Source organism: Acomys minous (assembly GCF_964271855.1).
Source record: "Acomys minous genome assembly, chromosome: 15".
NCBI lineage: Eukaryota > Metazoa > Chordata > Mammalia > Rodentia > Muridae > Acomys > Acomys minous.
In genome coordinates, this window is record NC_140497.1 from 84,950,764 (window position 1) to 84,963,110 (window position 12,347).

Sequence of the window (12,347 nt, forward strand, 5' to 3'; positions counted from 1 at the left end):
AAACGACATAGATAGATAGATAGAGAGATAGATAGGTAGATAGATACATACATACATACATACATACATACATACATACATACATACATAGATACATAGATAGATACATAGATAGATACATAGATAGATAGATAATGTCAGTTGTGCAGGTACCGCCTAGCAAGAACAATGTATATTGAACTCAGTAATAGAATACTACTTATGATAACTGGGAAAAGTGTTTAGACGTAAAACTAGCAAAACACAGTATAGAACTTGTATGTTCAAAACTGGGGAAATATTTGTAAATGAAAACTAGGCAGATTTGCTATTTATTACCAAATGGAAAATACTGACCAACAATTTAATTATTTCAAATTTTTGAATAAGAAGGTTACAAATCCTACTGAAATCTTAGCAACATTTTTATATTTATTGACAAGATTATTCTTAAATTTATATAGAAAAGCAAAAGAACAATTTTTAAAACTATGAACAAAGTGGGAAGACTCAGTCTAACTGCCCAGTTTCAGTGCAGAATAAAGCTGCAGTCATTAAGACCAGGGGGCACTAATGGAGAAATGTATACATACAGCAACAGAAACAAGCAAGAGGCCAAGAAATACACTGCGTCACTATGCCTGACATGTTTTTGACAGGATTCAAAGGCTGCTTAGTTAATGTGCCTACCTAGAAACTATTACTCGAGTAATTAGACATCTCTAGGGGGAAAAAGATGGAAAACATTATATAAAAATTACCTTCAATTTAGTTCGAAGACATAATGTATATCATATTATAAGCTGTGTAGCAAACTGTTAGAAACTGTGGGTCAAACAGTAGCAAAACTGTTGACAAATGCAGATTTCATTCAATGTAGACCAGTCACACCCCAACTACACTAAGAATGTTTAGCTCTACAGAAACCATATTAAGAAGTTGAAAAGAAAACCTAAGTCCTATGAGAAGCACCTGCAAGCTACTTATTAAGCAAAGGACTCCTACCTATTCCTTATAAGTAGCTTTTGGAATTCAACAGTGAGAACTGTTTGGTTTCAAAGTATAATTAAACACACACACACACACACATACACACATGCACATACACACATGTGTGCACACTTACCCAAGGGCTAAAATTTCAGTGGCGATATCAGTTACGTGGTGGGACACAGAAACTGATTGATTTGTATGCTACACGTAGAGACGTAAGATTGAGCAAACACTCTGGAAGGCAGTTGACTAGCCTGTTAGAGGACTGAACGTCAGCTACTGTATGACTTACAGAGCCTACTCCTGGGCGTTGATTTATTCCTCAGGAATGAATATTTATGTTCATATAAAAACCTGCACATGAATATTTAGAGTGACTTCATTAATAATACCCAAAGTTGGAAATAACCAAGATGTCTTTCAATGAGTAACGGTTACACAAATTGTAGAACAGCTTGTAGTACTGTGACTAGTTCTCACAGACCTACTGATGCAGAGAAACAGCTCAGATGAAACAGGACAGAATGATGCTAAATGTCAAAGAGGAGGAGGAAGAGGAGGGGGAGGAAGAGGAGGAGGAGGGGGAGGAGGAGGAGGGGGAGGAGGAGGAGGAGGAGGAGGTCAGCCCTGAAGGGTTTGTTTTCATTCACAGTGCGTGTCTCCATTTATTTAACACTCTTGAAACAGCACAGATACAAAAAAAAAAAAAAAAAAAAAAAATAGAGATTACAGGTGGCCAAAGCTTTAGGAAGGCTTAGGTGGAGGAGGAAAAATGGGTATCTCTATAAAAGATCAATGTACCTATCCCTTATGCCAACAAAATTTTAGTGCGCCTTGATTTTATCAATGCTGCTGTCCTGGGCATGATCACAGGATGCTAGCAGTATACTAAGGGCCCAGTGCCCTCCTTGTTACTCCTCACACATGTGAACCTACAACGATCTCAAAGCGTAACTAGATGCTTGATAGAGAGACAGTGTAAGCCCCCTGAATAACTGACAAGCCATGATGCAGACTCAGGCTGTTTTACCTAACATTTTTTAAAATTAGTGTTGTTACTAACTGTGAAAACAGGTACAATATAAAACATCCCCATAAGCAGGCGTTTGGGTACGGTTGTTGGTGGCCACGCCCAGAATCAGTATCTCTTAGGTTCTCCAGATGCCACAGCACATTGTTAGGCTGGGGAACTGGGAAGAGAATTAGCACATGCCAGCTGCCTTGGGCTGTCAGACATCCCCTGCCTCTGGCCCTCTTGCCGGGCTGCCTTCAAGACTTAGGTTCTCAGGAACCTTCCAGAACACTCCTTTTCCACACTGAGTAGGACCCTCATCACAGGCTTCACCACTGTGTTCTCCATTTACTAGTTGTAGCAGTTGGCACCTTAGAGCAGCGAGCATTTACACGCCGGTGTCAGTGATGCTTGCAACATTGACAGTTCCCTCTTTATTTAGCTCCTACACTTCAGTAACCTCCCAGGAAATGAAGACTCAGCCCCTTTCACTAGTATAAGCCCAGTAATTAATTTAGAATAAACAATGAAGCAGCCGTGTCCAGACATTAAGGCTTTCACAGAGCCAAACATTATCATGGCATATCTTTATGCAAAGCAGTATGAAACCACAATAAGATGGGAGATGGCCTGGTACAGGCTTTGGGTGCATGGTGTCCATTGTGAATTTTTGTTGTATTGTTTGTTCTACGTGTCCAAGCATATCTAGAGTCTGAGCAATTTGGGGAGTCAGGCGCTAAGGCCTTTGTCAGACTCTCTGCCCCAGGTCCCTCTTTCTAAGTGCTGGTTTTGGTCATGTGACATTCAGTCAGTGCTCCATGAAGTGTGTGAGGGGTCAGGGAGGCATCATGAGCAGGCTCAGAGCAAGCTAATGCCTCTGGACGCTCCCATGGAACCTCCGCAAGGACACGTATTCAATATCTATAGTATGCAAACTCTGTCATGTGACCCAAACATCACATTGACATTTTATTGATACTGTCAACTTTATACCTTAGTTGGGGGGAAAATGAACACATGTTTATGGTGGTTTGCTGCATGGGAGGGCTTTTACATGTTTTTTTCTTTTTGCTAAATAAAATATAAGATAAAGAGCTAGTGAAAAAAACACCCAATGTTAACCTCTGACCATTACATGTACAATCACTCAGACACAAACACATTCGCACACACAGCTATGCATACACTGTCATGCATTTTGTAAAAGTTTATATTACTAAATTTTCATGTTGTTCATAATATTTTAAGGATCTTTTCGTGTTCATCCATCATGGCTATTTCTTTTCTCAAAAGCTTTCAGGGTTTTCATGTCTTAAAAGATTGATTTATAAAGCCAAAGAAAAATAGCGAACTACAAAACCCCATACTACTGGCAAGGATTGTGTTGGGCATGTTGAATAAACAGTGGTCCAGATGTAACCTGCCAATTTTTCTTTTAATGATAATTAAACACAATGATTAGGAAAACCTCAAATCCAGAACCATCTCTTCCTTGCCAACTAGGCATCATCTGTTTCCTAGGCTGCTGATCATTTAAACATGCTTTATTTGCTGTGAGGTCTTCTTTGGTGGAAGGGGATTTGCAATTTAAATCACAACGGGGAAAAAATCGCTGGTACATATTGACTTGCCCAAGTCCCCCACCCCCACCCCAACCCCCATCTTACTGCAGTGTTTGTTTAGTAAGCCTTGAGATATAAGCGAACTCATGCAAATGAAGGAATCTGTCTTCATTCCTCTTCACCATTACATCATTATCCAAACATTAAACACCAAAAGAAGACTTAAAGTGATTGATGGTTTGAGCATACCCTGTAGGTTAGCAGGAAGCAAGTTCCAGAGGCAGGTCCCTCCCTCTCCCAGACCTACGCTCCTTTTGGAAACACCCAGAACAACCAGAATCAGTTCCCTTGAGACTAAAGAAAGTTCTTGGCAGAGAACATCCTAGGTCCTCATGATTCAGCACATTTTCTTGCTAGATTATTCTACCTTTGCTTCCGGGCTCTGCTTAATTTATATTACTTCTTTCATCTGGGCTGCTGCTACTCAGCTAATCTAATCAATACATTGAGCAGATTGGTCGGGAGGCAAAACTGTGAAACAGTTCTTGCATTTGGAAACCCATACCTTTTGTTTACCTTGTTTTCAGAATGATTTCCTCTGTCTGCCTCCCCACACACCTACACACACACACCATGGCTTTTCCTCCTGGGTATCTTAAGGATAATGGCCTTAGCATTTTCCATCTTGGAGTTTCCTTGTTTGGCTCGTCACAGGCATCCAGTGTCTTGCTGAATTAATGACTGCACAAATTACTTAATTAACTGGGACATAAATGTTTTCTTTCTTGGTATTAAAACTAGCTCTTAGGAAAAGACTTAGAATATTTTAAAATGAGAGGGTAATTGACTATTACCAGCTTTTAAAGTACCCAGATAAATGGGTTTATAGTCCAAAGAAAAAAAAATTAAATTAAAAGAATTAAGTTTTGCATGGTTTTTGAGATTCAGCCAGAAACCTTGGAAGGACTTGCTTCCCTGTAGAGACAAACCTCCATCTCTTCCTCCCGTAGGACTGAGCCCCAGGTAACAGTAACCACCTCATACAGTGTGCGTATCCTTGGAGACCCAGGTAGAAATAAGCTCCATTGAATGGAAACTTCTCACATGGCAGGCATGACATGGCCACTTATAAATTCCATGTCACAAGACATGCAGAAATCAACCTGATTTCTGACCAGGGAGCTTCATCTCTCTGACTAGCTCATCGTCCTGGTTGGAGCCATACGCAGGCTGCCGGGAGAAAGAAATCACCAGTCATTTTACCCAGTTGGGAACTTTGCAAACTACAATAATAACCAGCATAGCAGTATCCCCGTGGGTGTAGTCGTGGTGGGAATTTTATGAGCATAACCACCCACTGTCTGATTGGGCTTAAGGTCCCAATGCATGCTTAGACCTCATAAATCTGGCCAAGAACCTAGAGCTCACAGACCTCAGGGGTGAACCTACAGGCATTCTGTCAAAAGGACATAGTATCCATCTGCTCGCTACATTTGTACTTCTTTACCTATAGATTAGTGCAACCCCTAGACCAGAGAAGCTTCTTTGTGAAGTAGACAGTAGTTAGCAGTAGACAGCTGACACTGACAAAAGGTCAGAGTGACTGTGGAGTAATTAGTGGCATATTGAACATCAATATTATACACATAGACACACACACACACACACACACACACACACACATACACAGGGGGGAGAGGGAGGGAGGGAGGTAAGGAGGAACAGGAAGGGAGGGAGAGGGAGGAGAAGAGAAGAGAAGAGAAGAGAAGTGAAGAGAAGAGAAAAGAAGAGAAGATAAGATTGTAGCCTAAGAGACAGAAAAGTTAAAAGAGACATAACACATAGAAGACCAGAATGAAACGGTGTCTGCTGGGACAAGGCAGGACTGCTTGCTACTCATGAACTCCCAACAGGTTCAGGTACCTGTGCAAGATCTGCACCAGGTCAAGCCAGTCAACAATCCCCCACAAGGAAGGGAAAGGCCCATGATCCCTACTGCGGATCCCCAAACTGATGGTTGATCAGTTGTTTTCTGCTCGGGAGTGGCAAGTCAGTGTGTCCTCAGCTGGTTCCCCATGCTCCAGTGGCTGGTCCTATGCCCTTGAGTAGTTGGACAACACAAAATGAACTGGGTGGGTTATTTAAAAGGGAAAAAAAAAAGGAGGACGTGATGTTGTGGGGAAGGAGGTGGTGACCAGGGAATAGGTGAGGGGAGGGATGGGCCGAGATGAGTAGGATCAGATTCCACTGTATGACGTTCCCCCCAAGAATTAACATGTGTCTAACTGAGTGCCTAACTCTTAAGGGTCTAAATCACATGTTTAAGTACATGGCAGCACTCTGCGTAGTTTAAGAATATTCAAAGAGCTTTTTGTCAGCCACACTTGTCAGGCACCCTTACTGGTCTGTGATGCTGCTAGGTACCATTTACTACATCATCTTGGCTAATTATTAACTCTTTAACATCAAAACCTTGCTTTCTACCAACACAGACTTTGAGGTTATTTTTTTTTAAGTTGATGCCCCCAGTATTGTTGTGCCCATATCGATGTCAATAGCTTGTCTAAGTTGCTGTTGTTTTTGTCTCAAGGGGGCACCAATGGACCTGAACGGACTTAAGTACACGTATACCTCTACTGTAACCTCAAAGGCCTGGGGCTTCCATGCAGTTGGCCAGCGCTTTGATTCTCGAGTCCCAGTCCTTAGCCAAGCTTTCCAATGAGTTGTTATGGAGGAAGCTGGCATTAGTAGGAACTCATAGTTTGATCTTTAGCCTCTACTTTATTTTTTTAATATATTTTATTCATTTATTTATATTACATCTCAATTGTTATCCCATCCCTTGTATCCTCCCATTCCTCCCTCCCTCCCATTTTTCCCTTATTCCCCTCCCCTATGACTATGACTGAGGGGGACTTCTTCCCCCTGTATATGCTCATAGGGTATCAAGTCTCTTCTTGGTAGCCTGCTATCCTTCCTCTGAGTGCCACCAGGCCTCCCCATCCAGGGGACATGGTCAAATATGGGGCACCAGAGTTCATGTGAAAGTCAGACCCCACTCTCCACTCAGTTGTGGAGAATGTCTGGTCCATTGGCTAGATCTGGGTAGAGGTTCGAAGTTTACTGCACGTATTGCCTTTGGCTGGTGCCGTAGTTTAAGCAGGACCCCTGGGCCCAGATCTGTCTTAGCCTCTACTTTAAACAACAGTATACAGTGCAGACTTATAAGGCTACCACGGAAAAGCTGACTCCTTGCTTGACATGCCGGAGCATTGCAGTCATAGGATCAGGCAATCCTGGTCATCTTAACTGGGATAGCATCTACATCAATGAGGAAATCAGCACCCTGTGCCTCATGTATTTGTTCGCCAGGTGATCTGTCCTGCACACTGGGCCACATGAGATATCATTTCTTCCCTTACCATTATTTGTTTAATATCGTGGTAGAATAATCTACCAACAAGAGTTTAAATATTTGCATGATGAACATTCATAGAGATTTTTGAAATTGTAATTAACTTATATATAATATAAGGAAAAAGGAGTAAGATTAATCTTTTAAAAACCTATGATTTAATAAAATAAAAAAAAAAGCAAAGCTATTCTTGTCCTTTAATGTGTTTTTGACATTCTGGAAGTACATGGCCCCTAAAATTTATAACCTGACTCAGCATATTGGAAAATCATGCCTTTTAGGAGATAACGTTGCAGGGACTTCTAACACAGGGATTATCATAGTTAGCCTCCACGGAGTAAATATTGACCTTCTCATTTCTATTTCCTAGACGTATATTCTTAAAGTTATCCAGCCTTCTACCCTGGCTAAGTGAAAGCTTTAGGGCAGTTACCCAGTCCCCTGCCTCCCCCACAAATCCTGATGACCACCACCGCCTTGCTGTACTGTGACATACTCTCTGGGAAATGATAGGACCTGTCACTTGAGGCCCCGTACTTTGATTTGTAAAGAGTGAACTAGTGTTGATAAAGCTTCCAGAATCTCCGGAGAACACTCTTCCGGGAGTTGGCTTCCTAAGCTGAGATGGCTGCCATGTTTTATGCATTTGTATGACTATTTGAAGTTCTGTTTCTCCTTGCCTGACAACGTTCTGTTGTATTTCGAATCAAACAAAGTCTCCAGTGAGCGGCAGAAACCGCGGGGAGAACACTATCCCTGATGCCTGAGAGGGTTGAGACTACTGTGAAGTCCGAGTGAACTAGTCTGCTCGTGCCGGTTTAATCACCTCTCCTAGAATGCCTTTCCTTTCCCAGCACCATCTGCACAGCCGAAATCATAAGACACTGCAATTTGCAATGTAAACAGAGGTCTTTTCTCATAGAGCAAAAGGGGGGGGGGGAGACACGGGGAATGGAGCCCTTAGCCACGCCCCCAACATCCCTGGTCTGTCTCTCGTTTAATGGGCTGAACAACGCTTCTCTTTTACAGAGGAATTCAAGGGCTCCACCGTGGTGGAACTGATGAAGAAGGAAGGAACCACGCTTGGCCTGACGGTATCGGGAGGAATTGATAAAGATGGCAAGCCACGAGTGTCCAACCTGCGGCAGGGAGGCATTGCCGCCAGGTACCTGCTTCGTGGGGAATCGGGGTTGGTGAGGGGGAGGGGGCGGGGAAGTAACAGCAATATAGTTAGTTCAAAAAATTAGAGTTTATTAGAAAAGGTCACTGAGGAGTAAACGGCTACCGCCGTCTACCGGGCAGTACCTCCCCAACAGAAGCACAGAGGGCACACTCCATAAACTGCTTCAGGACTGTGCCAACGCCACCGGGAAGTTTCCTGTCACCTCAGGAGCAGCCCAGCTTTCACCGGCTTAATTTTGACAGGATTGCTTAAAATCTCACTCTGCCCCTGGATAGCAAATGGGTTGCACTGGGGAAGTGACCATTGAATCTACTAAACGTGGAGCAGATGGCCCGCAAGACTTGAAATGGTGAACAAGGAAGAGGGTGAGACACAGCTCCAAGTTTCCGGGAAAAGTATCTCCTTTTCTGATAAGACTTTCCTTTTCACCTGACTTAAAAGGCTTCATAGGGGAATCCCAGAGGAGGAAGCACCACTTTTTCCGTGTGTCCAGTGGCAACACTTTCACTCCCACCATTAGCCTCACTGCCTGCTATTGGTTTGGAAGTTTGTCTAGGAAAGCCCAGAGCTGGGGGCAGGTGGGAGGATGGAGAACTGTGTGTGTGCGTGCGTGCGTGCGTGTGTGTGTGCATGTGTGTGTGTGTGCACGTGTGTGTGTGTGCATGTGTGTGTGTGTGCACATGTGTGTGTGTGTATGTGTGTGTGTGTGTATGTGTGTGTGTGTGTGTGTGTGTGGAGGACTGATAGTGAAATCCAAGGCTTTCTCTGTAATTTCTCCTTCCCCAATATTCTTTTTATCCGCCCTGTTCATTAATAGACAATGGGTTTTTTTTTTTCTTTTTTGAAAAGCAAACAAGAAGAAATGAAAGGTGCTGACTAATTTCCTTTGCTCTGACTCTGGCCCCATTTCCAATAAAGACATTAAAAGCTATGAAATGTCCAAAAGGCAGGCAGCAAAAATAAGAGGGAGTAAGAAGAAAAGACTTGCAGTATCTAGGATCAGAGCCCATCCCTAGAGAAGCAGCCCTAGCAGGGCAAGCAACTAACATTTTTAAAGATTTTTTAAAATTATTTTTTGATGTTTTAAAAATGAAGAAGGGGGCTGGAAGGATGGCTCAGAGGTTAAGAGCACTGACTGCTCTTCCAGAGGTCCTGAGTTCAATTCCCAGCGACCACATGGTGGCTCACAACCATCTATAGTGAGATCTGGCGCCCTCTTCTGGCCTGCGGATGTACAAGCAGGCAGAGCACTGTATACGTAATAATAAATAATAAATCTTTTTTTTATGAACAAGGCGAACCGTTTGAGGAGCAGTCAGAGTATAGTAACACAGCGGGGTGAGCAGGCTAGCCCCACGGCATCCCATCATACTCAGCTACACTGCTTCCCACCTCGGTGGCAGGGTGTTTGCTATGTTGACGGGTCATATAAGCTAGATGAGGGACCGTGAAAAAGATGGTAGAAACAGCCCGTGGGAAGGACACGTCCACTGCAGTGGCATTGTTTTTGCAGAAGTGACCAGCTGGATGTGGGTGACTACATCAAAGCCGTGAACGGGATCAACCTGGCCAAATTCCGACACGACGAGATCATCAGCTTGCTGAAAAATGTTGGGGAGAGAGTGGTCCTGGAGGTGGAATACGAACTTCCGCCGGTCTGTAAGTAATCAGAACCGGGGAGGGACGGCTGCCAGGCTATGGCTGCCCGAGGCTCTTTTTCTCTTCATCGTCAGTGCCATTGTGGCAGAGGGAGGGAGAGTGCACACTTCATATTTGCGAGTTACTTGGGAAGGGAGACATGTGGTCTCTTCAGAGGGAGCTGGAAGTGCAGTTAGCGATGAGGTTATCTAGGAGCCGTTTAAATGCTCTGTGCAGATGCCGGCTGTCTAAGCCGTTTTAACAAACAAGTACATAGTGTCAAAAGCCCATGGCCTGAAGCACTGTCTCAACCCTGTGCCTAGACTTAGGGAAAGTTTTACTTGATTTATATTGACTGTTCAGAGGATAAGCTCATACATTAACATAAAAATAATATCACATCCAATTATTATGAAGCAATGGTAAGAGTGATAAAGGCTGCAGACAAACTTCAAGCACTCACTAAATGCCTGGGATCCTAACCAGATAGGCATTGGTTTGTGTCACCCCATTTCCAGGGAGGGGACAGGTCAGAAAGGAACTTTAACATCACAGAGACAGGCTGGAACCCCAGCTTTACTTTCCTTTGCTCCGTGCCTTTGAGGAAGTTCGGTTTCCCCCATCCGCACAACATGGATCATTGCTTGCCACAAGAAGCGACTGAGTTAGCATTTGTAAAACAATGGAGAGATGGATCAGAGCTTAAGAGCACTGTCTGCTCTTCCAACAGTCCTGAGTTCAGTTCCCAGCAACCACGTGGTGGTTCAATTCCCAGCCACCACGTGGTGGACCATCTATAATGAGATCTGGTGCCCTCTTTTGGCCTGCAGGTGTATATGCAGGCAGAACACTGTATACCTAACAATAAATAAATAAACCTTAAAAAAAAAAAAAGCTTAGAACATCTCCTGGCTTTCTACAAGTTCTCAATAAATAATAGATCAGTCCATCAAAACTACAAGACAGATGTGTGTGATCATTCTTCTCACTCCTGGAAGGTGTAAGGCAAGGCTTTCTCAAGTTAGTAGAGCACAAAGCATTTAAACCCAGCCTGTCTGCCTGCCAGGGCCATTTGCTCTGTCTTTCATTAGATATGGCTTCTGCTGTGTGTTATGGCTGCCTTACGTTTAAGCTACGCCTTATGGTTTCCCACCTCCTCTGAGAAGCTGTCACCAGCGATGTGACCCTCTTGGCTCTTTCCTACCACTGGGAACTTAGACTGTACAGTTCTACATCAGTTAGTGAGTGGTCACAGCATTCCAGCCATGACTGTGTTCCAGGAGCCGGCCCATCAGTGGAAATGACACTCTGCAAGCATCAGGCAGTATTTAGCAAAACCCTGGATAACCATGTTATATCCTAAGAGACCGAGAAAATAGGAGAGAAATAAATCAGAAATGATGGGTGGGGTTGGAGTAGGATTAGGATCAGACCACAGTGTTAAATATGGAAGTTAGGGACAGTCACTGAGAAGGTGACACGGGTCCAGAACTTGGTGCGGCTCTGTGAATTTCCTATGGGAAAGCAGGAGGGAGATAAAAGTCAGCAATAAGAGCCAAAGGCGAGACAATACCTGTGGTTGTTCTAGAAGCCTTGAGGCCAGTGTGGCTAGAGTGGGATGGTCAGGAAGAAAACTAAGAGACAAGGTGAGGAACGTAAAGGGTGCTGTGCTTCGAATGGACCCGGAACGCTGGCTTCAGATAGAGGCAAAACATGATCTCATGCTTACAAACGCCTTCTGGCTGCTGGGCTGTAGGCAGAAGCAATGGGCAGGGATGAAGGCAGGGAGACAGACTGGGAAAATACTGAAGTGGTCCAGGTAAGAAGTGGTGATGATAAAAGTGGAAAGCGGTCGGATTCTGTATCTGTTTTCAATGTGGAGCCAATAGGGCTTCCTAATGAGTGTGAAGGCTGTGCGAAAGTAGACTTTGGAGCCTGAGAAAATGTAATGGCACAGTTGCCATTAATGGAATAGGGCAAGACTGGTGGGGAGAGCTGACTTGTTTGGAGAAGATTGTTTGGATGCTATAATTGAGATGTGTGTTTGCCGTGCACACAGAAAGATTAGGGGGAAAGCCAACAATGTAGGCAAGCGATTTCAATGGAAATTTAGACCGATGGTAACACAGAGGGTATTTGAGACTCAGGGACCAGATTAAACATCCTGGGCACATGAAGTTCTCTGAGCCTTAGGAAGCCCGCCTGTAAATGGCCACAATCACTGCTGGGTGTGTGCTGTAGGAACGTAGTGGTATGATCCTATACTTGGGCCACTGTTACATACTTGGCAAATATTAGCCTTTATCCCCATCACCATTGTAAGGACGCCGTGGCTTCTTTAACTTTATGAAAGTCAATTTGCCTTTGAGTCATTATCTCAAAGCACTGCCCAGGAGTTAAGAAAAGCAGCTCTACAGAGATGTGGCTCCCGTTTATGTGTTTGCCTTACACTGGGTACGTGTATCAGAAAACGCATTTCCTTCCTAGAGGGACTCAGGATAGCATTCGGGGTAAGGCCCTAGAGATTTGTCCAGCGTCATGGGTGGTTCAGAGCTGGGGACCTGG

At 43.9% G+C, this 12,347-nt stretch overlaps 1 protein-coding gene across 20 annotated transcripts in view; it reads left to right on the forward strand.

Annotated features, from left to right (window-relative positions):
* GRIP1 (glutamate receptor interacting protein 1) overlaps positions 1 to 12,347 on the forward strand; it is a 625,712-nt gene that overhangs the window by 458,015 nt on the left and 155,350 nt on the right. For all 20 annotated transcript variants that reach the window (XM_084760597.1, XM_084760582.1, XM_084760588.1 and 17 more), the window contains 2 exons: positions 7,991 to 8,126; positions 9,658 to 9,803. In XM_084760597.1, the coding sequence (XP_084616723.1) occupies positions 7,991 to 8,126; positions 9,658 to 9,803 (282 nt within the window). The remainder of the gene's footprint in view (positions 1 to 7,990; positions 8,127 to 9,657; positions 9,804 to 12,347) is intronic.